Source organism: Mycena indigotica, assembly GCF_014461135.1.
Source record: "Mycena indigotica strain 171206Taipei chromosome Unknown Mind.scaff0010, whole genome shotgun sequence".
In the NCBI taxonomy this organism is placed as follows: Eukaryota; Fungi; Basidiomycota; class Agaricomycetes; order Agaricales; family Mycenaceae; genus Mycena; species Mycena indigotica.
In genome coordinates this window covers 3,699,577-3,723,973 of record NW_023503009.1, presented here as the reverse complement: position 1 = coordinate 3,723,973, position 24,397 = coordinate 3,699,577, and the positions used below count along the sequence as shown (strand labels likewise).

The 24,397-nt window shown below is 52.4% G+C and overlaps 5 protein-coding genes across 5 annotated transcripts; 4 read left to right on the top strand and 1 right to left on the bottom strand.

The window, feature by feature from the left end:
• Window positions 1–426: 426 nt before the first annotated feature.
• On the top strand, window positions 427–1,717 carry MIND_01150800 (uncharacterized protein; the record flags this gene model as incomplete). The annotated part of the gene is made up of 2 exons (XM_037368037.1): window positions 427–1,419; window positions 1,472–1,717. 2 exons carry the CDS (start codon window positions 427–429, stop codon window positions 1,715–1,717), a joined length of 1,239 nt encoding a protein of 412 aa, XP_037215869.1.
• A 3,120-nt stretch (window positions 1,718–4,837) lies between these two features.
• MIND_01150600 (DUF659 family protein) lies at window positions 4,838–6,074 on the top strand (the record flags this gene model as incomplete). The annotated part of the gene is made up of 2 exons (XM_037368036.1): window positions 4,838–5,227; window positions 5,280–6,074. The coding sequence occupies 2 exons, from the start codon at window positions 4,838–4,840 to the stop codon at window positions 5,907–5,909; spliced, it is 1,020 nt and encodes a 339-aa protein (XP_037215868.1). The 3' UTR covers window positions 5,910–6,074.
• A 1,246-nt stretch (window positions 6,075–7,320) lies between these two features.
• Window positions 7,321–7,902, top strand: MIND_01150500 (Kinase-like protein; the record flags this gene model as incomplete). The annotated part of the gene is made up of 1 exon (XM_037368035.1): window positions 7,321–7,902. The coding sequence occupies one exon, from the start codon at window positions 7,321–7,323 to the stop codon at window positions 7,900–7,902; it is 582 nt and encodes a 193-aa protein (XP_037215867.1).
• Window positions 7,903–17,980: 10,078 nt separating this feature from the next.
• On the top strand, window positions 17,981–19,708 carry MIND_01150400 (RT-RNaseH domain-containing protein; the record flags this gene model as incomplete). The annotated part of the gene is made up of 6 exons (XM_037368034.1): window positions 17,981–18,498; window positions 18,560–18,817; window positions 18,862–19,072; window positions 19,164–19,379; window positions 19,436–19,523; window positions 19,569–19,708. The coding sequence occupies exons 1-6, from the start codon at window positions 18,086–18,088 to the stop codon at window positions 19,706–19,708; spliced, it is 1,326 nt and encodes a 441-aa protein (XP_037215866.1). The 5' UTR covers window positions 17,981–18,085.
• A 780-nt stretch (window positions 19,709–20,488) lies between these two features.
• MIND_01150300 (Zn(2)-C6 fungal-type domain-containing protein) lies at window positions 20,489–21,610 on the bottom strand (the record flags this gene model as incomplete). Its single annotated transcript, XM_037368033.1, has 3 exons — window positions 20,489–20,849; window positions 20,907–21,328; window positions 21,377–21,610. 3 exons carry the CDS (start codon window positions 21,608–21,610, stop codon window positions 20,489–20,491), a joined length of 1,017 nt encoding a protein of 338 aa, XP_037215865.1.
• Window positions 21,611–24,397: the final 2,787 nt, after the last annotated feature.

Here is a 24,397-nt window from a genome sequence, read left to right as displayed (position 1 = left end):
CGCTTGCTCGAAGCCTCAAACACTTGGACTCGAATGACCATGACCGTGTACACTGGCAGTCGAGCGCTCGAGGCTTCACGATAACTTGAACGTGCATCCAAGTCCGTACTCGTAGAGATGCCACGGGGCTGCAGGTAGACACTAAACGAGGTAGAGATAGGTTGATTGGTTACCGCCGTGCTAACACCGGTTGGCTGAGGCCACGTGTGCCAGTGCGTGGCATGCATGATGCATCTGTCCCTTCTTCTCTCACCATTTCTACCGCCCACCCACCCACGACACTTCATGCTCCCTAATGAACTTTTCCACGAAACACTTCAACATCTTCCTCCGAGACACCTGAAGTCGGTCGCTCTGGCTTCGCGCCGACTTCGTATGCTTGTCCGACCTTTCCTCTACCGCGAAGCTCATGTCTTCGTATATTCGATGGCTCCTGGTGCAAGTCGTCGCTTCTTGGACGGGTCTGACCAATACAACGAAACCATGGAAAGACTGGTTTTCTTCACGTCGCATGGGGTTGCGCGGCATGTTCGCGTGCTGCATGTGTATGCGCGTAATGACCGGAACTACATCTCACATGGCGATGAAGGCACACACTTGCCGCGAGACTTGCTCTTCTCCGCCCTCCACAAGTTCGTCCGCCTGCAGAGCCTAACTGCCCAGGCAGTCATATTCAGCCGCTCCACACTGATGAACCTTGCTACTATTCCCCGCCCATTCTCGCTGGAGCTCGATACGTGCTGTTTCCAAGTTGGCCCAGGCGACAACCCCATTGCACTCGCCAACACTGTCCGCGTATCCTCCTTGAAACTAGAGTATATCAAGGCCCCGTGGAGTTGGCTGAGTGTCTGCAAGCCGGAGGCACTTCGGACAATCGACTGGAATATCTGTGAAGCAGTGGATGGGGAGGACTCCGAGTCTGAGAAGATAGTCCTTCCGCGGGTGACGGCAATCGACATGCAGTTTCACTCGCTTGAAGACCTAAGCGAGTCCAATTGGCAGCTTATGAAGCGCTGCTTTCCAGCGCTGCAGAGGCTCCATCTCACGTCTGCGTGGAAATTCGATCCCAAGGAGGAAGTCCTCCGAGCTGTACCACCGCTGTGTACTCCTCTGCAACATTTTGGTGCTTTGCGCGAGCTGCGTACACCGTGTGCGATGCTGCCTGTTCTTCTCCCAGGATCTTCAATAAAAAGTCTGCACATTACGGAGAGCAACGCCTCCGATCTCCTGGCAGTGTTGCAACGCGTCGAGAAACACATCCCGTCTACGATTACCACACTCACGTTCAACGGCGTCCGCCAAGGGAAACTGGACATGTGGCCGGCGCTTCTGCTACCCTTCTCATCCCTTGAAGTTTTAAATTGCTCTGGATGCTTCCAGCCTGAGGAGGCGGAAGAGCCAGCAGTCCTGACCGCACAGGTAACAGTTCTCTGTATCTCTACATTTTGCCTCTCTCTCACATTTCCTCCAGATATCTGACTTCATTAGTGGACTTCCGTCGCTCCTTCCGCCGAGCTTGACGCATTTGAAGTTCACTCTGACATGTACAGCTCTAGAAGGCCTAACTCATTCCTCCCTTCCAACGACCCAGTCATTGCAGACACAACTAATTGAACGGTGCGCCCGGTTGAAACAAATCACTGTACAGCTGGAGCCCGAGGTCTTTCTACTCGAATGGACTGCTGCAGGGGGATCTGGCAGAAGTAGTGTATCTTGACTTTTGATTCTTCGTTTGAGCTACTCCATGAATTTGGGACAATACTATACTCAAATTGATATCTTCATACACGCATCAAACGCTCCCCACCATACACATCGCGAATTCAACGAACTGTAACTGTTTAGATCGCAGCACTGTATCCAACGAGAGTATACCGACTTAATTGACTGACTCTCGCTTTCTGCCCAGAAATCAGCTACCCCCGCAAGGTCACAGTGTCGGTCGCAAAAGGACGCAAAGGAAACTCCGCAGTGGGTCGAAAGGATTTAGTAATGGAAATGAGAAATTGTGGCAACAGGCACGAAAGCCATTACTAGTCGAGGCCGAATCGAGTTGAGCGTGCGGAGGTCGTCAGATGTGAGACCAATTCTAAAGGAAGCCTGTCATTTTACAGATAAGATAAGTAGCTCAAAAAGTCTCACTGAATACGACGCACCTTGAACCAGTGACAGCAGGTTCATCGCTTCTCCTTCCTTTTCATACTCAATCCCTTTCAGACGTAAGTATCTTCGGTTGCACGCTACGATCCCATTGGTATGACCTTCAACTTGAAGTTTACGTCGCCGAAGTACGAGCTGAGTCGTCCTTGTTCCTAGCATAGAAAGCGAGATAAGTAAAGGCGTGGTTTGTTCATTCCGAAAAGTTGGACATTCATACTATCCGAAGCGCCTGCCAGTGGCCAGTGGTGACTCGAAATGCTTTGGTTGGGTTGTAGGGTGCTGTGAAGAACTCTGGTTTGTAAACCAGTTATTAACTAGTTTTTAAAAACACGTTAGTTTTGAATTCATCCTGGCTTGTCAGTGTTTATAAACAGCCGTCAGATCATGCACAGCCACACGGCTTCTTTCCTTTTTTTCCTTGCTTCTTCTCCCATGTCGACACGTCGGAAGTCCGGAGGTCGGCCGGCCAATACTCGTCAGCCAGTCGTGACTCAGAAGCTCGGAGCATTGCACTACAGCAACGAGATTCGGAACCTCGCTGGCCTTCTCAAGGACCTTCCCCAATCCATCCCCCTCGGTAACACACACGACTTTTCATCACATACCCTTCGTCAAGCCGCGGTCCTTGAAACTGGATGCGAGAAGAGTGTTGTTCATCAAGACCTGGAGAGGTCGTTTGGGACTCGCGCAGGAGGCAAGCTCATCGAATTCAAGTCGCGCGGCCCTGGGCTTGAAGCCGTCACCGTCGTATTGCGCCAGTACATCACCGGGTCAGCGGGACAAAATGAGCTCCTTACCAAATGGGTGGACGACCTCACGGCGGCGGCAGAGCATGCAATCGAGAGTGCAGGGGAGCAGGTGAGTGTCATGCTGACTATGATTGGCCTGTAGCTAATCTTCCCCTGGTAGAAACGAAAGCGGAAGAGTACAGCAGCAAGACGGCTTATGGAGGAGGATGAAGATGAGCAACAGGTCGAGAAACGACAGCGTATTGACGACGAGAGGGATAAGCAGCAGAAAGAAGCAATTGCAGATGTAGCGGCAGCACTCACACGTCAAGGAGCAGTGCGTGCTTTTCTTTACATCTTATTCTAGCTGAGATTTTCTTCGCCAGGTTAATCATCCCTTTGAAGACCTGATCGACGTTGTTCCAGCAGCTCGCAACAATCGTGGACGTGCTGCGGACCCATTGCTCGAACAGTTGACGATCTACTGCGAAACCATCAAGGCAATAAACCCAAAGACCAACAAGCCCTTTCAACGCCATCGTTGCGCTGGCCCGGGCTGTCAGGAAAGCTGGGCAAATCCCCGACAAGGCTCTCGCATCCTGCCACATGCGTCAAACTGCCCATACTTGACACCTGCCGAGCGACGTGCTGCCCTTGTTGCCAATAGCAAGAAGGCGTTGTCCAACGAAATATCGAGCAGCGAGGACGAAGGGGATAACGAAAATGCAGGGACTCATGATCAGGGTGATGCGACAAAGACGAAGAATCCATACTTTGATCCCTTTCGTGGCCTGGGGGAGGAGGAGCGCAAAGGAGCAATTGTCAAGTTTCAAAACAAGGCGAACCTTTACCTGCTTGAGTTTATGGCCGTTACCGGACAAGCCATCCGCCATGTCGACGAGCAAACCTTCAAGAAGTTCGCGAAACATCTCAACCCATATGCCGGTATTTACTCGTCGACCACTATGACCGACTACATTCATCGCGAGGCCGCCACGATCACCACCAAAAATACAAAACGTCTTCGCACAATCAGCAACCTGACACTGTCTTACGATGGAAGCACTGTCTTTGGGCAGTCAATTTACACTGGGCATATTACGACGCCGAAGCTGCGTGAGCCATTTCTTATGCTGGCCGACGAGTCTTCTGGAGATTCACACACGGGTGAACATATCCAGAAAGTCAACAATTATCGCTCTTGCAGATGCGCCACACCATCTTTCAAACCTCATTAAGGATATATGCAAGCTCACGCATTTCGAAACGGTATATTTCTCCAACTATTTACTGACTTTCCGCCAACTGATATGCATTATGACAGGGTATCGAGTCGATGAGAACAGTCATCGGCTTCTTCTCAAGCTCTACCTATGCTGGTACCCACCTCAAGGCGCTGCGTGTCATCATGGACATCACGAAAGGACTCGAAACCGTCGGAAAAACACGGTTTGGGACCATGTACTGGTCGGGCTATGCACTTCTACGAAATTTACCAGCAATCCATGAGCTAGTTCGGCTTGGTATTGTACGCGCCGAAGGCTCTGAGGTATGTCATTCAATTGCTACGCTTAGAGTAGATGGCTCACCCACATGTCAGGAGCAGTCAAAGCTTGCATTCTTCAAAAAGGTCCCTCTCTATAATAGCTTCAAACTCAATCTAGAGCAGCTTGTCACTGTTCTCGAGCCTATCGCTCGCGCCATCAAGTGTCTCGAAGGCTTGACAACAACTCTCGGTGATGTCTGGAAGTTCTACGTGGCTATTACTCCCGTGCTTCGTGACACGTTTGCGGAAAACGCTCTAGGAATCCCTGATGATGTGATCGCGGAGATTCGTCGTCTTGTTAATACTCGTTTCCAGCAGCTGATTGGTGGTACTGACGCTTACTTGACGGGATTCTTTCTTGATCCGGGTCAGAAGCCCTTCTTCACGCGTCAACCAGTAGCTCATGCATTTGCCAGAATACATTGCAAGCAATATCCTCCGCCGCTCATCAGGCAATCTTCTCGTTGCTGCAGAATCAGCCGAGGGTGGCTCCGATGCACAGCCAGCGGAAACTGGTGATGCGGATCTGAGACGGAAGATGCCTGCCTACGAGGTTGTGGGGCGTTTCCTGGTGGAACGACTGAAGGCAGAGCTCAATGCCCGGCCAAATCTAAAAGGCTCAAAAGGGTTTTCCCACTATTCTGACCGTAAGGCAGTTATTGCGGCACTTCGGTCGCAACTCGAGGGGTTTACGCGTCAGCAAGCTCCCTTCAATCGGCCTAATCCTGCCTGGACACGTGCCTACCTTTATTGGCAGGCACTCCTCGATGAACCTGCCGCATTTGTGCTCGCCGTAAGTGTAGATTCATTCGATTTAACCTTAGAACTCACAAATGTTACTATAGCATATGGCACTCAAAATGTTCGCTATCATGCCTACCTCAATGCCCGAGGAACGAACGGTATCCGTCTTCACGAAGCTGTCGACTAAAGACCGAAATCGGCAAGATGCGGCCACGACTGTTGCCATTACCCAAGTGCGGCAACATGTTCGTCGACGGGATAGCGAGCGCAAGGCACCAGTTCAGCCTCGCCTCAATTGGCGGTCGATCAAAAGCGAGTTCTTCTCGAGAGAGCAGTCGCCCTCCCCATTGGCACCTTCGTCTGCTCCTTCAGAAGGATCGACATCAACGGAGCCAACTACAGCAATCAACCTCACTCTTGACTCTAATCTTACGCCTGGCACTGGTAGTGAGCCCGGAAACGATGCTGCTGCGGCTGGCCTTAATGCACTCAATGCGCGTACCCTGGCCACCGATCTTCTCGCTGACATAATTCCAAGTCTCGAGTCGACACGATTTGAGTCAGAGGACATCGCTGACCTCGGGGATGCACTGTTTCGTGACCTTTTGAGCGATGCTCCGCTTCTCAGTGCTGAGACGGTCACCAATCCGGGTGTGGTCGGCACTATGAAAGGCAAGGAGAAAGCTGTAGATGCAGTATTTGACGACGATATCAATGACGAGGTCTTTTAGTGTAGTCACATTTGAAATGCGTTTATAAACACCCGGTTTTTAAAAAACTGTTAGAAACATGTGTGAGTATATGCTGGGGATTTCTTCACAGCACCCTATTGGGTTGAGATGTTTCTGGCACTAGATCTGAGAACATTCTAGCTTTTATAGTCCTCATTTGAGTAAAGAAATACAATAAATGGTCGAACTTCTGAGTCCGAGTCCCGCGGGTTGGCCCTAAGGCTCCAACCAAATATAATACAATACTCAATATATTGGGTTATAACCCAATACAATCCATATATATATACAGGGTGGCAAAAATTTTGTAGTATAGAGTATATACTGTATACTATTGAGTTTTCTCAGAGGCCTATATAGGCAGCATCTGTGGGTCATACAAGGTGTTATAAAATCAAATTCTCTCAGATGAGAAATTTTCTGAGTCTTTGTTACTATACTTTCTGGTACTATATTTGACATCTGAGTAAAAGTTCAGATGCTGCTTCAACCACAACTTCAAACTGACTCAGAAACAGACCCATCTAACAATCTTATTGTTATATTAAATTTTCGCTTACATTACTGTTAATAGAAATTTATAGTACAGCCAAAGTAATAATATCTCATTTATCAGTCATAAGTCTAGGTTAAACTTCAAAATTGCCATATAAGGAAACCCGTGTCATTCCCTAGTAAAGAAGTTGCAGATAATTAGAACAATTGCAACTTCCGAATCGCTGAGTCACGGTCTTGGCAATGAAGAAATAGGTTTGGAAGCCACAATAAAAACCATGAGCTGCAGCACTTCAGCTTATTGTTCCAATACAGTGAGGATAATTGCGAGTCAAATGATTGTAATTTCTCAGACAATCACTCAATCAACCTTAGGGCGCGATCGAATGCACTCTTTTTGTTCAGAAGAAAAGCTTTTGCAATTGTCAGCGTTCGCATCTGTGTGTGTGTGTGCGTGTGCGTGTGGTGTACGTGTGCGCACACGTGTACGCGCACACGTGTAAGATGGATGTCAGTGGCAGTGGCGTGACTTGACAATCGTTTTTAACTTTTAACCAACATCCCTCATCTTCGAGTTCACCCCCAACTGGTATTACGTTCGGAGCCGGAGACAACTCAGACTCTCAGAAACAATGCAACGCGTCACAACAGCCAAAGATGGCACTGGGAACCATCCGCGAATTCAAGCCGGTCCTTTCGTCTCCTTGTACTTGGAACTCCGCATTGGACTGGGGCACCGGACCTATGGGAGCTACGAGTCAATCACGCGCGTTAGCAAGAATCTAGCCTTCAAATCAGGGTCGGAGATTCGTTATACTGAGGCCCTCAACCTCGAATATATTGCCACAAGGACGACAATCCGGTCCCCCGCGTCCATGGTGTTTTCAAGAACCGCGATGGTCACCTCAGAATCCTCATGGAGTACATCGAGGGCAAGGAGCTGGAGCGGGTTTGGGGAACTATGACTTCTGAGGAGCAACGTGACGTCGTGCGTCAGCTTCACGGGTACCTCAAACAACTCCATGCGCTCACACCCCCACATCCTGGTGCCGTAGAAGCCATAGATGGCACCGCTTGCAAGGACTTCCACATTCGCACCAACGCTGAGGGCTGTGGCCCTTTCGCGTCGGTCACAGACTTCCAGGAGTTCTTAGGCTATGACTGGCTGATGACTCGGAGCGAGGTGCGTGCGCGCTTTCCTCAACACGAGGAATCTCTGCGCATTTGCGAGCAGCGCGCCGGACCCTATCGCACCGTGTTCACGCACTGTGACTTGGCCCCGCGGAATATTCTTGTCAAGGGCTCCACAATTGTCGCTATAGTGGACTGGGAAATGGCCACCTGGATGCCTGAGTACTGGGAATACACGACTTGTGCCTTCGCAAACCGCAACATGCCAACATTTTGGGATCTTATGAACGAAGAAGGGTTTCCAGAACAATATCCCGCAGAGTTTGGGGTTGAAAGATGTCTGTCTAGCATTGTTACCCGTTACTAGATTAAGTAAGTACTAGTCGTGTCCGCGTGTTATGCATGTAACGAGTCTGCCAGTGTTTACATATTGGCATTGTTTTGAATTTAAGTAGTACTTTCAAGGCATTGACACAATGTTGTCAGCAACTTGTTGGAGGTGGTCATTGGTCAATATGCCTTGAATTCAAATTCAGAATTTACAAAAGCTTAAAATTCGCAGGTATTAATAGATTGTATTGTGTCTGTCACAGGTAAGATGGATGACTAACATCACTCATTCTCGAGTCCATGGCCATCCAGTACCATCATTCGCTCAGAGCTGGAGGCGAATCAGCCTCTCGGAGGGAATGCGACTTGTCACACCGGCCAAAGACACTCAGGCTGGGAACCATCCAAGAATTTCAGCCGGTGACGGTCCTTTCGTCTCGTTGTACTTCGACCGCGGCACGCGCACACCGCCCCGTCAAGCTCTGTGCCGGACGCTGGTCAATGATTCCGGTGTCAACGCCGAGCGGTAGCCATACCCCTCGCGTGCACAGTGCCCTGCAGCCCATCACCGTGGTAGTGTAACATATAAGTTTTTCATTATTTATTCTTCTTTGCTGAAACACAGATGATTTTGCCATGCTGAACCTTGGAACTGAACCACATACACCTAACTGAGTGCTGAAAAAAAAACCAATAGCAACTGACATTGAAAATGAAAAAATGACTGTACTGAGTGTGCTAAAGTCCAGGGTCAAAATATTTTTCCATAACATATTTTAGAATCAAACATCACTAACCATCAATTTCCTGGATCATGGCAAGGGTGGATCAAAATACCCTTACAGGAAAGATTCCTAATTGGGAATGGTAACCTGCAATTTCTTAGTAAGAAAAATTGTAAATAGAGAAAATGATTTTCTATCTGGATCAGGAAATTCTTTGAAGCTGTGACACATATAGCAGAAATGATAATTATTGCTAATTATTGCTGTGACCAGTTCTAAAAAATAACTAAATAAAACCAAATAAGTAAAATAAATAAATAGATCAATAGATAAAAATGGGTGTGGTCTACAACAGGCAGGAAAAACTTAGCTAACAACTCAATGTAACCTGAACATGCACTTTCTATAGTAGGGCTTGGTTTATATAGGGATGTTTATAAACAGGCATTCTGGGAAGAGGGTGTTTGTAAACAATGTGACACTAGTGTGACAGTTAGCCAAAGTGTGACATCTCTGCCATAAAATGTATTTTACACTATAAAATTTAGCTGAGATAGTAGATATTGAAGGGAAACTCCTGGGCCTCGCCTGGGGCCACTATTAGTAGTATTTCACCTTGACAAATATATCAAAATTATATTGCCCAAGGCACAGTTGGGCTGCTTAGCCTGAAGTGTTTATAAAACCTAAAAACCAGTTGATAAACAGGGTTTTGGGAAGATTTTTTTACAAACCGTTTGTTAAGGCCAAATTTTTTTATAAAACCAAGCCCTATTCTATAGTCTATTTACTAGCTAGAGTCTTGATATGCCCAGATATTCATTTCCTAAAAATACATAACTTATCATAACCATCAAGATATGTGGATTCAAGTAACTGAGTATAATACAGTAACATATGCTAATGCTTGGGACCAAAGGGCAATAATATTATCATCTCCAGGAAGGCCATGTCAGGGGAAACCCTGATGCCGTCACTTGACCCCATCAAGCGCCGCGTCACCGCACCCTGACAGTCTCCCTGTCACAGATAATACCCGGCCCGTCCGCTCCGGCGCTGGTGTTGGGCCACCGCGGGCCCGTAGCACGCAGCACGTGACAACGGGGAACATGCACCCCAGTAGGAGGAAGGCACATGTGGGAAGCACGTGACCAAGAACGATGTGTCGAGCTGTCGCCGAGCCCAACTCAACACAAGGGGACTGGGGAGGAGTGCTAGGAGGTTAGGAGTATTGCCTGGCCCGCAAGGGATGTACGATCGTCCCCTCTGCGGCCAGGAATGGGGGCAAGGAGGAGCAGGAGAGGCCAGGGTGTCCGATCACCCCCTTTGTGGGCCCGCGTATATAAAGGTGCGATAGTGTACCCTGTACTCTATCCGAGGAGCAGGAGAGGCCAGGGTGTCTGATCACCCCCTTTGCGGGCCCGCGTATATAAGGTGCGATAGTGTACCCTGTACTCTATCTGAGGAGCAGGAGAGGCCAGGGTGTCCGATCACCCCCTTTGCGGGCCCGCGTATATAAGGCGCGATAGTGTACCCTGTACTCTATCGCTTAGATCGTCTGAAGAACTACCTGTCAGGGGAACCCCTTTTCCAGCCCGCCGGACCCGCCCCGACTTCGGTTCCTTGGCCCGTCAGACTCGCCCCGACTCCGGTTCCAACTCTGGCCCCGACTCCGCCTTTATCAGGCGCATCGCCGCCCCTGCCTGGCGATCCCCCTGGGACCTGGCGTGCGACATGGCGCAGGCATACTGCACGGAGCAACGATCGAATTTGACGCGTCAAGAGCGCAGTATATAGAATAAGAGCTACGGGAAATACATGGAGGGACCGACCTAGCAGGGGAGGATCCAAAGAGAAGAAACTCTAAGGGTCCGCCTGCTAGGGCGCCAACTATGTACTGGTCGTCCGTAACTGCCGACGTAGAGCACAGAAGGCCTGTGCGGCGTTGCAGGCCGTGTCCCAAGGTGATCGTTGGGAGGGTCTTGACGGATCGGTGATTGTGCGGGCGAAGGAGGCCGTGGACAATGGTCGGGGCAGGTCAGAGCGTCTGAAGGGGCGCCGGTCGGATGCGTTCGGAGGGTCCGAAGGAGGCCGAAGCGGGGGTTCCCCTGATATCACCCCCCCCTTTGAATGCGGCGTCCCGACGCATAGCTCTGAAGGGCAAGGAGTCGAAGGTCACTGAGGCAATGTGCCGTGTATCGTAGTGTATAAAAACTGTACTTACAAGCTGTAGTCGCTAGGCTAATATCGTCTATTCTCCGGGCGAATACCCATCTTTCGTGCTCCTCAGACCCTCTCGAAGTCGGACCCCCCGACGTCCCGACACGGCCCGAGCCCGACGTTGACAGAATATTAGCCTCCCCTACGAACGCAAGAAGCGCGACAAATGTCTACCGAGCACGACAGTACGATGGGCACCCCCGCGAACCAGGGGGACGAGCGTGCCCAATTCATGGCCATGGGCCATAACGAACAACAGGAGTTCCTGTTCGCCCATCTGTTCCGAACGAATCAGGAGATGGAGCAACTCAAGGCGGAAAACACCGCCCTGGCGAATCGACAAGTGGTCCTTGAGGCCGAGCTGTCCCGAGTAAACGGGGAATACACAGCTGTACAGCAGGGAGTCATGCAGAGCTACGATCTGCTCTGCCAAGCCAGAGAAGACTTGGCTCATCGGCCCCACAGGGGAAATACACGAGTAACCGTCTCTCCCCCTAAGGAGTTCACGGGCGACGCCAGCGAAGTAGACGCCTTCCTGGCAGATTGTTGGTTGGTCTTCGAAGCCAACGCGAATGTTTACAACGACGAGGTACGAAAGATTTCGTACGCGCTCTCCTACATCAAAGGAGGAAACACTGTCACGTGGAAAGAAAACGTCTCCCAAGCCATGAAGCTCCGCACCGCCGAAGCTTACACGACGTACGAAGGCTTCAAAAAAGCCTTCATCACGGCCTTCCGAGGGGAGGCCCACGCCGAGATCGCGCAGCAGAAGATGGAAACCCACGTTCAAACCAAGGACATGGATGCAACCAGTTATTTCACCGTACTCGACTCTCTCAACAAAGTCGCACACTACGACGACGTCAATCTCATCCGCGTCGCCAAGAACGGCATGCTTCGGGCCGTTACGAACGCGGTCTACCGAAAAGATCCCCTCCCCAATACCTACGAGGCCTGGAAGGCATGCATGCACTAGGGGCACGGGCTGCGGCGTGCCGGAACACGCGGACTGGCCGCGTGGCCGGCCGCGTGGTTGGCTCGTACCTACCGCGTACCAACGGCATCCTCACTGTATTGCAGTAAGATGAAAGAACAAATGATGTCATAATTTCAAGTTGTCTCACGTTACGTCATGACACAGCTTTCCTCTCCCTGCGACGACAATCTTTTGCTCCAAACCTCACTCTGACATCTTCAAGATGCTTAATACGCGGCTGGCTTCAACATTCAACACATTTGAGCCTCTTTTAAGGTCCTGAAAACACCTACAAATGGTGACGCGTCATCGTTCGACGTTTGGGAAGAGGGAATGCACGCGTAAAACATGTTTGCCGCGGCGGAACTCTCTAGACCGGGGCCACCGTTCTTTGCCATTACAGCCCGTTACAGCCCTAGTGGTTTCACGCATCATCAAGTCCAGAACAGATGACGGTTTCAAGTTTCCGACCACCAGTGTGTGAGTTCCTGCACTAGCTGAAGTCTTGCTGCGTTACCCAGGGGCAGCAGGCACCATTCAACGCCTGCATTTCGCAATACTAGACCGCTCACGAAAGATGGACGAGCTAGCACAGGAACTTAGCTCTCTTCGGAAGGCTTTGCCGGACTCGGAACGACACTCGTTTCTGAAAACAAAGGGAGGGCCGCGCAGACCCAGGCGCCGGCTTGTTCCGCCTGAGATTTCTAGGACGTAGAAAGGAGCATTGCCCCGTTGTATCCTGAGAGTCTCAGGCGGAACGCGTGGGAATTTAGCCTGCTGGCCTCGAGTTTCGCGTAACAAATGTCGGCGAGCGCAGGGCCAGCGGCTGGCCTGTTTCCTAGCACCATTGGCGCTACAAGTGCCAACGACTTCAGCCAGAACGACCCAGAACCGAACACGGTGCTCACCGATCTCACGGAAACAGCAACGGCGGCCGATGTACAGCGCCGCAGAGTGCCAAACCGCCCCAGCCTACCGATTAGAGCACGTTTCAAGAGTTTTTGCTGACATGGGCGACAGGCACTATTGCGGGCCGAAACGGCCAAGATTGAGCTACACTGGGCTCTGCGCTGGCCCTGGCAGTGGCCCAACAAGTCATCAGCACCATTTTCCCTCCCCTATCCTTCAACCTTGACTGCAAACTCGCCACACATTTGTGCCGCAGTCTAGAACCTCTGACAAACATGCACGCGCGTCGCGCACGTAGGGCACAAAATTTGAAGGAAGAAAGAATAAGCCCGAGAAATGAGGACTCGGCTCTACCCGCTGGTTCATGGATAGCAGCTTCAGCTCTGCCTATCACCCCTCTGAGTCCTCCTTTCACCCCTCTTTCCTGCATCCCACACTCAGTTATCGGCGTGTTCAACGCCTCTTGAATCTACCGCCAGCCAAGTTAGCCGTCTGCTCGGACATGGTGCGCGGCGGGCCGAGAACAGGGCCCATAGGCAGGTCTGGGCAGCGCCAACCGGGTGCCCCCACTGTCTGCAATGCCGAGTGGAATGGGGCAGCGGTTGTTCCTGCCAACAAAGCACCATGGCCGCTCGCCCTAGGGGCAGAGCCAAGTTGGCCTGTCGCGGCGCTGGTCAGGATGAAAATAAAACGGTGGGTGGGTGCCAACAAAACCTGGGTCTACGTTGGTTCCGGCCTACCAGCAATGACTGGGACGCCGAACCATTAGAACCTGGCCCCGCACTGGGGGTGCACGAGTGTAATAACGGTAGAGGATGGGCAGATGGGCCCCTTGTCAGGGTAAGCTTCTTGTTGTTCATCCTCCCCCGCTTGCGGCCGAGTTCGCTGACACTGTTGCAGAGTGCGGGGAATCGAGGGTGAAGCAGTGGTCGCGGTTTTCGCGTCCGTATCCTGACTGATGTAATTTCAGACGTGCTCCCGGACTCGGAGGACGCGGAAATGGGGCTTACGTTGCGGCGGGGGACCTCAAATATCTTATCTTGTCGTTCCAATTGAGCTAACGTCGTTCTTGAAGCTTTGGCTTTTGGGTGACGAGAGGGGGGGGCTGCCGTTGTCGAGGAAGCTCTTCTGGCCGTGCAGGTGCACATTCTTGCTGTTTTAACGCTAGTTGTCGATGCTGACTGCGGTTATAAGCTCAGTTGGCGATTTGGGACATGTAGAGCTGAGAGACGCGGAGGAGAGCGCAAGCGATTGACGGGAGATGGTGGTGGTCGAGCTGGGTCGATTCAGCCAGTTTCTTCCGGTTAAATGACTTGGTTTGGCGAGGGAGAGCATCTCGAGTCGGCACGAAGACTGTTCCGGCCGCGAAAGTGCGTGTTCTTGCGGTTTTGTTGCCATTTTCACATGCTAACTTGTTAACAGCTTGTGTGCGACTTGCTGCCTTGCAAAACTCGCAGTCGCGCAAGACAGCGCCAGCAAGTTCGTGGGAGATACAGGGTTCATGCTGGGGTCGATTCAAGCACTTGCGGCCGGTCAAACGGCGTTGTTTGGCGAGAAATGGCGGCGGGAATTGCTTCTGAGGAGGGAGAACTCGTCGTTATGACCGTTGGTGACGAGCAACCGGCAGAAACGGCGCTTTCGGCGGCCTAGGAGTTGGCGCGGACCATCAGGACCGTCAAACGGCTGCGTTGGGCAGTGGACTTCAAGCCGTTGGAGGAGGGGGACGGTTGTAGCGGCCAGAGCACCGCCAAATCGGCTCGTTTGACGAGCTGGTGGCCTGAGAGTCGGCACAGAGGCGAGCGGGGCGGGTTTTGCCGCGAGGGAGACCGGTTTTGCCGCCTGGTGTAGCCTAGAACTTGAGTTTGAGTGAGGGCGGCGGTGTGGAAGTGCCACATGGCTTCCACGTCGTATTCACGGTCACGCGACATCTACGCGTCAAGCACCTCCGGGCGTTAACAGCCACCTTTTACTACTCTACCACTCAATTCCCCCTCTTTCCACTCTTCTCCATTCCCTTATCTCAACATATCCAACGCGGAAGACACGACTGGCATGGCGATTCGGAGGGACTGGAGCGAGCACAACTCAGGATTGGTCACCCTGTAGTTGACGCTGAGGGCAGCAGCGCCGCTGCTCTATTCGACTTGTCCCCAGCCCGATTGCCATGTCCGGAAGTTTCCATGCAAGGATCTTAGTACCATGGCCACTCTATATATTCATATTTCATTTCTCTACCCCTTCCGATCGGTAGTTACGGTTTCACTGTATGCGGATAGGAGAATCATCTCTTCTTACTCTTCCCCCTCATCTGAAGTCCTGAGCCAGCGCGAGCGAAAGCGCCACTCCGAGTTCGAGTCAACTTTTATTCCACAAGAGCTAAGTACACATCCGTCTTCACCACCGACAATAAGGCTTCTCACAAGTGTCACGGATAAATACCTGTACTCTACCTGTGGGTAATTTAGGTTTCAAAACCAATACCTGCATTTGCAGCATCCGTGAGAAACGGGTACCTGTACTCACAGATACGGGTACCTGCACGGGTTATCCACGGGTATTTCTTATAAAACATCAGGATACTGAGGTATATTGACAATATAAGCAGCTTATATAGGACATAGCTTCAAGTAATACACTGCTATAGACACCATAGGACATGAGAAGACTATAGTGACTGAAACATATATAAGATAATAAAAATTATGATCTTCCAAAGTCATACCTGTACTCTTGGCATCCGTGGGAAACGGATACCTGTATCCACGGATGTCAAACCCGCAGATGTTTTCCTGCAGGTACCTGTGCAAACATCCGCGGATATTGACACTCGTGCGGAGCTTTAACCGACAATCTACTCCTCCCGCAGCGCCACCCTCGGTTCGACCTAGGCCCATTCCCAGTCCTCGCTTGGACTGATTAGTCCTTCTTCAGTGGAGCCCACCGCGAGGGGGCTGGTTTTCCGTTATCGAGGCCTTCAGACGCTGCGTTATCAAAATTCACCCCTAACTCACCTCTCTCACCTTAGTCGCTAGAAAGTATGGCGACTCCGACAGCCACTGCGACTCTCCATACCCCCATGCCCCTTCCGCGTTCCCAAAACGCTCCCAAGTTCAATGGGAAGTACACGAAAGACTTCCTCGATCTCATCGCCGAGTGTGGCGTCCAAGCCGGCATTGTCGATAAGGACCAGCTGGTCGACCACATCTATAAGTACTCAAGCGACCGCGTCAAGGATATTATCAGGTACATACCGGAATTGGACGTTGAAGCTGCCGGGAAGACCTGGATCGCCGCCTCAAAAGCCTTACTTGCCGTATACCCTGACGAGGAGTCAGCGCAGAACTACACCGAGCAGCAGCTCAAAGACTTTTGTCAAACCAATGCCGCTAAGTCCCCGTTTGTTTCCAAGACCGCAGTTGACACCTACTATCGAGAATTCCTGCGGATGTCAGGTAATCTAGTCAAGAAGAAACGGATTACCCAAGAAACTGCAAACCACATGTTCGTTAGCAGCATCCCAACTTCGCTGAAGGATTGGTTTTACCAGCGAACACCAACCACCAATCGTACGCGCGACACCGCTCCATCACTGTCAGCGACAGTCGAAATCCTGAAGAAACGTTTCGACCCCGACTCGTTGATATTCAAGCCCTGGAGCGAAAGGATCTACAACCCAAACCAAGTTGAGTTCGACGAGTCTGGTAATCGAATTGAAGCTGCTCCCACCTTAGAAACACAAGCACAACAGGCGGCACCGCAGCATCGACCGGTCCAAATCCAGCAGCGTCCCGCTCAAGACCATGCGCCCGAGGCGCCAACGACTTCGACAGACTCCCAGATTGCGGACTTAACGCGCCAGTTGGAGCAAATGCGGCTCCACTTAGCGGAAAGGCAACTCGCTACCAACGCGGGTAAGCGATGCTTTGTTTGTGGAAAGGTCGGCACTCACCAACTTCATCCGCGATACTGTCCCGAGATGCGCGAGCTGATCGAGCGAGCGCTCGTAAAAGTCGACCCAAACTCGCAAAGGTATGTCCAAATGGACGGCTCTGATCTCCCCAAGGTTCCGCAAGGATGGCGAGGCGGTGTTTCATCATACATGCGCGCGCGCGCAGATGGGGTACAGGCCGCCGCAACTCACTCGGCGGGTCTTGCTTTCGGTTCCACCCAAGTCCTCGATAACAAGTTTTTCGCGGTCTCTTCGCTCAGCTACGATGAACAGTTAGCGAATCCAGTTACCCGCAGTGGAAAGGATACGAACCGATATAATCCCGTTGGCCAACGACCAAACGCGCCAGCAGCACCAAAGCCACCACCACGAGCTCCCCCGCAACCTCCAGTTCAGGCAAACGCGCCCAAGGCTCCAATCGCGCAAGCTCCAGCTCCACCAGTGGTCGACAATAAGATTCCGACACCGCCCAACCCGATTAATCGAAAAGACGGCTGGAAGAATGCTCGAGCGCCGCGAGCAGGCGGACAGGGTGAGGATGTCGTCATGAGAGACGCCAACAAGCCTGCGCAAGATAAGTACCACATTACCTCTGCGATTCAAGAGCGCGCTAACCCACCAGGAATTTTGGAGACTATCCTCAAGACGAGTGTCTCGCTCCCCATCTTCGAAATTATAGGTGCGAGCCCAGCCTTGCAGAAGCTCATGAGCGAGCAGACTCGAGCCAAACGCGAGTACTCGAGCAAACAAATTCAGAGTAGCGAGCCACAAGAAATGCTCGCAGAACCATCGTACGAGCTTGAAGACTTCCTCGTTCGCTACAGCAACGCGGTGGCGAAAGCACCACCGACAAGTCGTTTCTTTGCGATGACCACTGGGTCGTTAACAGTGACGGTGGGCGGTGTAGAGCTGAAGGCAATGATAGATTCGGGTTCGGAGCTAAACCTGGCAAGTTTATCAGTACCAACTCGCTGTTCACTCGCTGTTGACTACCAGGGAACACGGTGGGCCTTGAAAGGCATCCACGGCGACCCCGAGCAGCTGCGAGGTTGTGCGACAGACGTACCGCTTCGAATTGGCCAGCACGAGTTCTCCCACCACCTCTTCGTCTCCCACCAAGAGCTCGGTCCCCACGACCTTATACTAGGCCAACCATTCCTCCAGTGGTTCTGTGCCCGGCTTGATTACGAGCGGGGCGGAGCCGTCAGCTTGTATTTGTGGAAAGAGGGTGAGCGTCGTGGCCAACCCCGATTGGCATCTCGATTACTAATCCCGCTGACCCGCGGAACGCGATCGCTATGACGCGTGGCCATGATCATTCGCACCATGCCGCGTACGTCGAAGAGCTCCCGGAAGGGGAGGATTTTTGGTGCTAGGGCCCGCGTCAACCAGCTTCCCCGCGCCCCATGCAAATATCTTGGGAAGATCTCTTGAAGCATTAATGGGAAAAGCTGAGCTTTCCGAATTCGATTCACTATTCCATATTTCACCTTCTCCAGCTTATGACTCTATTCTCATCGACTACGCTATTTCAACCGGAGTTGACCTCAACTCTGTTGTACCAACACCATGGACCACGCGCCTCTTCTCCGAAACCCGCACTTACACGACCAGCGCCGGCGCCAAGGCGCCGATCGTAGCCAAGCGAAAGTACAAGCCTGTCGCGCGAAAGATTCGCCCAGTGCCAACTTACCAACCCGACCCGCGGAAACACTTTTTCCGCGACATACCCCGAGCTAAGCCAACGATTTTACCTGTCAACCCTCCCGACTACACAACCCTAGCTTTTGGACAACGTGTCACCCGCGAGCGCCTAGACTCCATGCTGAGCAACATTCAACCGGGAATACTACTGTAGGTCTCATTTTAACATGATCCATATCTTAAGAAAACTGAATGTAAATAAATGTCGAAGACCATCCAACAATATCATTTATAGTAAAGGGTTAATGTCATTGTCAATTTGGCTTCCCACCACCACCACCGCCGCCCACTGGCACGACGACTCCGAAGAAGAAAAGCATCCCTGCGCTGATGCTGCGCCCTGCACACGTGCCCGCGCCCCCGAAGCATGGCCGGCGCACACGCAAGACCCGCCGTCGCTCACGTGGACGAAGCCCGCCCCGCGCGCGCGTTCGCGGACCCCGCGAAGGCACGAGTGCCAAGGCTTAGGGTCGGCTTCCACGTCGTGCGCCACGTGATGACGCTGCGGAACAGGCTGGAGGAGAGGGCCTGCTGCAGAGCCGAAGGAACCGTAACAGAACGGGGAGGGCAAGGGTCGGGATGGACGCGCCACGGCGGTGGAACGCGCCGGTGCGCGCGGGGTGCTGCCCGCGTACGACGAGGCGGTGCGGCTCATCCGCGCGGGCGCGGTGCGGCGGGAGGCACAGGCGCTCTGGGCGGAGTTGAGGAGACGGGGCAGGGGCGGGTCAGCTCCTGAAATGTAACGATGTTGTTGGCTCGGAAGTCATCAATCAGACTCGGCCCTAAAGCTGTGACGCACATCTGACGTATGACAGATGGTTGATGGCACATCGGCGATCGATCGCCGTTTTTCTTTCTTCCTTTCCCCCCATCTCCCGCCACCTCACAAGCCCATTAACGGCCCACTCGTCGTCCATTCCCCACCGCAATCATCTCAAAACCCAAGTTCATCAACACTCAAGACCTCCTGGACTCAAAATCCGACTTTTTCAAGCACTCAAGTTGTCGAGCCTCAAGCTCAAGACTTCCACGTTCGTCTCAAGTTCTGCAAGGCCCTGTCCGGTCCCCTTTCCTCATTATCATCAAGCAACTCTCAGGGCTACACGTTCTCGGCCCCGACCACTATCCCCCACTGGCACGCGGGCCATTGCTGCTTAGGATCTGTTCGCAGCCCGGTGTGTCGCCGCCTCGTTAGTTAGACTAACTGCTGACATATACAGGTATTGCGCAGGCCGTCAACAGGGCTGACTACCCCATACGCTGGCTGACATCGCCGCTGAAGAAGTGGCGACAGCGCGGTCGCCCACTCGGGCTGAAACATACTGCGCTGGGAATGTCGGGAGGGACACGTTCGCGCTAGTGGCTGCGGTTGGGTGAGAATCGGCGCACAACCGGGCATGGGGTGGGCAAGGGAAGTCGACAACCTGGGACGGCGGAGACGGGGAGCCTGTGTACATACATTGTGTAGAATGATCATTAATTCATTCAATTGCTCCATTTATTGCATCCTGAACAGTCCCAGGGCATCTTTGGTGGTCTTGAAACCAAGTCTTTCTTGTGGTCTTTTGTGATCTTTGGGAAAGATGTTAGGTCTTTTCCAAGACCAGGATGCTGCTTAAATAAGACCTGGTGTCTTTTGAGTCTTTCAGGTCTTTCAGATCTTTTTGGTCTTGCCCAAAGAAAGACCTGAAAGACTTTTGTGCACTTTTACTGATGGGGTCACATAATCAGATAAATATCGGTCGTGCTTGGCGCAAACTGGGATGGACATTAGCAGAGGGCAAGAGATAAAGAATATTAATGTAAGTACAAGAATTCATATCAATATGGTGTATAACGACATCCAAGATGAAACAGAATGGTATGCGATGGGTATGTGAACACATGTCTTTACATCTATCGGCGACTTCGTCAAGGGTTAAGTATCACTGCATCGACTTTCACATGAGGCAGCGCAGCTCGCGCGCTCCCCTCAATCCACGCCTTGTATCGCGACCGGGCTGGTTCTGTCTGCTTCAGCCATCAAAAAACCCCGTGTACAGGTGGGATATCATGTAGTCACTGTACAGTACCATCGCTATCATTGTCCTCGAATCTCCTCCTACCAATCAACCTGCGCGTCACCTGCCTCCACGCACGCTCACCACGCGTTTGTCTGAGGAACTGGAATCCCACCGCGCGTTGTGAACGACGATTGGAGCTGTGCGTCATTGCCAGTGGCAGCGTCGCGCATCGCGGCATGTCTTGTGCTTTTCAATTTGTGTAAGTTTGACGCCGGCGCAGCTGCGCAGGACATCCTCGTAGACAGCGGGCTCGCACTAGCTTTGCGCTCAGGCGACGGCAAGGGCGACCCGAGCTCCATTTCCGGCCCGGCACCTTGATGATCATGATGGATGTTGCCCACCCGCCCAGCGCTCTTCCGGCGCGAGTTTTTTCCCCGAAGAGAAACCCGGCGGGCCGTGGCGTAGGCACACTGCCCAATATTGCGTCTGGCGCATTCACTTTTTTCGTGGGAATCAGCAGAAGGTGAAAGAGCTTAGAGGGGAAAAGAAACACACTGGCACCGTTCATCGATGCTCCCGTCCTCCGGCCTCCGACAGGCAATCTTGCGCTTCCTGCAGAAGGAACACGACAGTACCTGCTTCTTCTTGGGGCGCATGGCGTGGCTGCAGCGGAACGGCTCACTCACATCACTCACAAGGCGGTCGTACTGCGGCGGGGGCTGTTGTGGCTGCGGTTGGTGCATGTGGTGGATCATGATGGAGTGTGAAGGGTTGGTGGTACTGACTCGGATGGGCGTCGGCAGAGCATTCATAACGGGTGTGATGAACGATGAGGAGGTTGGACGGTAGGCGGAGTACGGGGACGGTGAGGTCCACTCCTTGTTGGGTGGCGGTGCAGCGGGACACTGACGCGCCAAGTCGAGAAAGTGGTCGTGCACAGCACCAAAGCCGTCTTGCTTCCGCAATGGGCGTGACGGCTGTTGTCGTTAGCTGAGGGAGTCACAAAAAAAAGCCAAGCAACGCACGACTTCCAGCGGCGGCAAAACAATGCTTGTCGGTCTGGGCAACGGCTGTAACGGCAGGCCCGCACAAGGGCCGTCGATGTCAGCAGCGAGGGCAAGCTCCTTGTAGGACGGCAAGCAGATGTTGTGCGGCGGGGTGAGCGTCTGTGTGGCCATTCGTGGTGGTGGTGGGACGAGAAAAAAAGACGGGGAACGGGAATGGTTGACGTATACGTACATATGTCTTATATAAAGCATAACCCCGTGTTGGGTGACGGCTTATGGCCCGCAAGAACACATGTGCATATAAGTACTCTCACTGAGAGTATGTATATATGTGTGTATCGGAGTTGTCAGTACCAAACGATAATGTACTCGTATGATATAAGACAGACAAATCAAGTAGGACAAGCAGTGATATGTATTGTAATATATGTAGCGAAAGCGACATATTCGGGTATGGATACTCAGCGTCAAAGCACGCACCGAAGAGAAAGGCCAAGAGAATTGGAAAAAGTACCGGGAGCTTCCGCCCGCCGCAAAATAACGACGGAGACTCAGACTGAAGCCCGTTTCCTCCGAGCGCCAAACGCGGGACGAGAAAGACGTCTCCTCCTCTCTGGCACTTCAAATCACGCCCGCGACGCCACCACTCTCCTCCCTACTAAGCCAGGAACCACCCGCCCAGACCATTCCACACCTCTGTCCCCAAATCCACCTCCGCGCCGCGCAAATGAAGCCCGACGAAAACCGCGCCAACGACCGTCTTCCGCGCTGCATAGCCCCGCCACAATAGATAGGTCGGGGGAGGTGGACGTAGGGCAGCACCGCATACACGCGACAGAGCCCCACGCCGCGCACCCGTCGATGTACATCGAAGACGTTTTCGGCGCAGGGCGGCACGTGACTTTGCTGTTTTGGGAAGGGTGGCCGAGGGGATGCGTGGATGGTGGAGGGCGAGCACTGGCACTGGCGAAGGGGCAGGTGTGAGGTGGGGTAAAGATAGAGTGAGAGGAAGAGCGATAGGCTCGTTGAGCGTGGCGAAGGGGAGATTCGGGGTCGGTAGCGTGGCTGGGAGGTCGGGGAGGCAGAAGATGAGAAAAAGCAGGCCGCGAGAACAGGCTTTCGAGGGAACGCAGTCGCGTACGTTGCAGCAAGGCGGGTTGTCGTGGGCACAGGACCAGCGAAGAGCTTCACAACTGTCGACATCGTTTTCCGTCGAGCGTGGTTGTTTTGTTTTCTTGCCCAGCATCCGCATTGGATGCGAGGGAGAACGAAGTCGTGAATGGGCCCGTAAATCGTGAAGGGAGTGGTGGCGCCGGTATGGCGCCACCTGCTGGCGAAAACGGGGACGTTCAAGTTGGCGCGTATGTGGTCTCGTGGCGAAGGACACATTCGGAGGCTGGCGGGTCGGTGTCGCTGTCGCTCGTGGAAAGGAAGGGTATTGAGTTTGGGGAGTTCGGGTGCCAATGTCGTGAAAAGGATGATTTCGCAGACGACAAAGCTGGGGGAAGCGAAAACGTATGGCAGAGCGCGGTAGTGGTGCAAAATCTGGAGGAAAAAGGCTCGGCCAGCCGCGGAGGGCGGCTTCGCTCCTTTCACCAGAGTGCTGCTTGTGGGCGAAAGAGGCGGTTAAGATGGATCTAGCGAGAGAAGAGGGCGGTTAGACGGGCAGGACAAGAAGGTAAATGAGCTTTTACGCACCAGTTGCCTGTGAGCAGCTCTGCCTTGCATAGTGCGGGTCGACAAAGGGCGAGCGTGATGTGGTTGTCGTGGTCATGAAGGGGAGCCGGGATGACTGTCACATCCCTTATTCCCTTATGCACGGCGTCCGCCGGTGTCGGATAAAAACGAGCTACGGCGGATGTGGACTGGCCGGCTAGACGCTGGATGTATATACAATCTTATTATACAAGAGACTTCGGTGTCACTTTTCGTGACATCAGGAGTGATGAGCCAATGAGATCGCGTCATTCAAAAGTCAATTCGCCTCTCCTCTCCTCTCTTCTGCCAGATCCTCAGTGCCGCCCATGGCTCATAACTACCGGACTACTTGACTTCCAGACATCGACTTATTCGATTTCCCGCCTCCTAAGGCCCCAGACAACATGACTTTCTGCCAACCCTGACAACGACAAAACTACCTACCGCGTAGCCACATCCCATTCAATTTCAACCATGCACGAGCTTTGTATTTCTCTACATTCTTCAATACAACCACACTTGCCCCCTCTGCAACCTGCCTGTCTCTGGGTAGATGATACCTGAGTCTCAGTTTGCGACACTGGCCAACACAATCTTGAACTCACACTGTTGAGTCACAGGGCGTACTGCAAGTACAGAATCTCAGTGTGAGTGATATTCTGGCCTGCAAACACACTCTAATCCTCTATTTTGAACAGGTTGCTGACTCCTGACTCCTCTCTCCCTTCCCTGCAACCCTCGCTGTATTCAGCAGCACCGAAACGATGCCAATTCGCCTCCCTACATGTCTCCATGTCGAATCTTGGTCAATCGCACAGCACTAGGAGATCATACCAACCTTGGAGGAGATGCACAACCAGAACGAGCTGTCCAGCGCAAGCAGAGTCACGAAGTAGCGTTTGCTCAGCAGGATACTCCCAGCCAACAGCTTCGAACGACTCCAAATGTGACTTCTGTGGAGAACAGAGCTTCTTCTCCAACTCCAGCCCCTTGAAGACGTTGGGTCAATGTATGTCCGTGTTTTTTTTTGATTCTTTTACATATGTACGTGTTTGTAGCTCATTCTACCTCCCCCTCCCCCTCCACCACCACCACCACCACCACCACCATTGCTAATGCTGCCTGCAAATGCACATCGATTAACGGTTTGTGTTTGTATTTTTCCAGCGGCTCGAGCTAATGTTTTGGTTTAGCTGCTTCTTCCGTCCCCTCCAGCAACGCAAATCTAAGGCGCGTCAAACGCTCAATAGGCCGGCGACAATGATGGGAACGACAGTGCTGAAAATGAGAGGAACAGCAAACTGTTCGACAGGAGAAATTGGTGCGGAATCCTGCCATTTC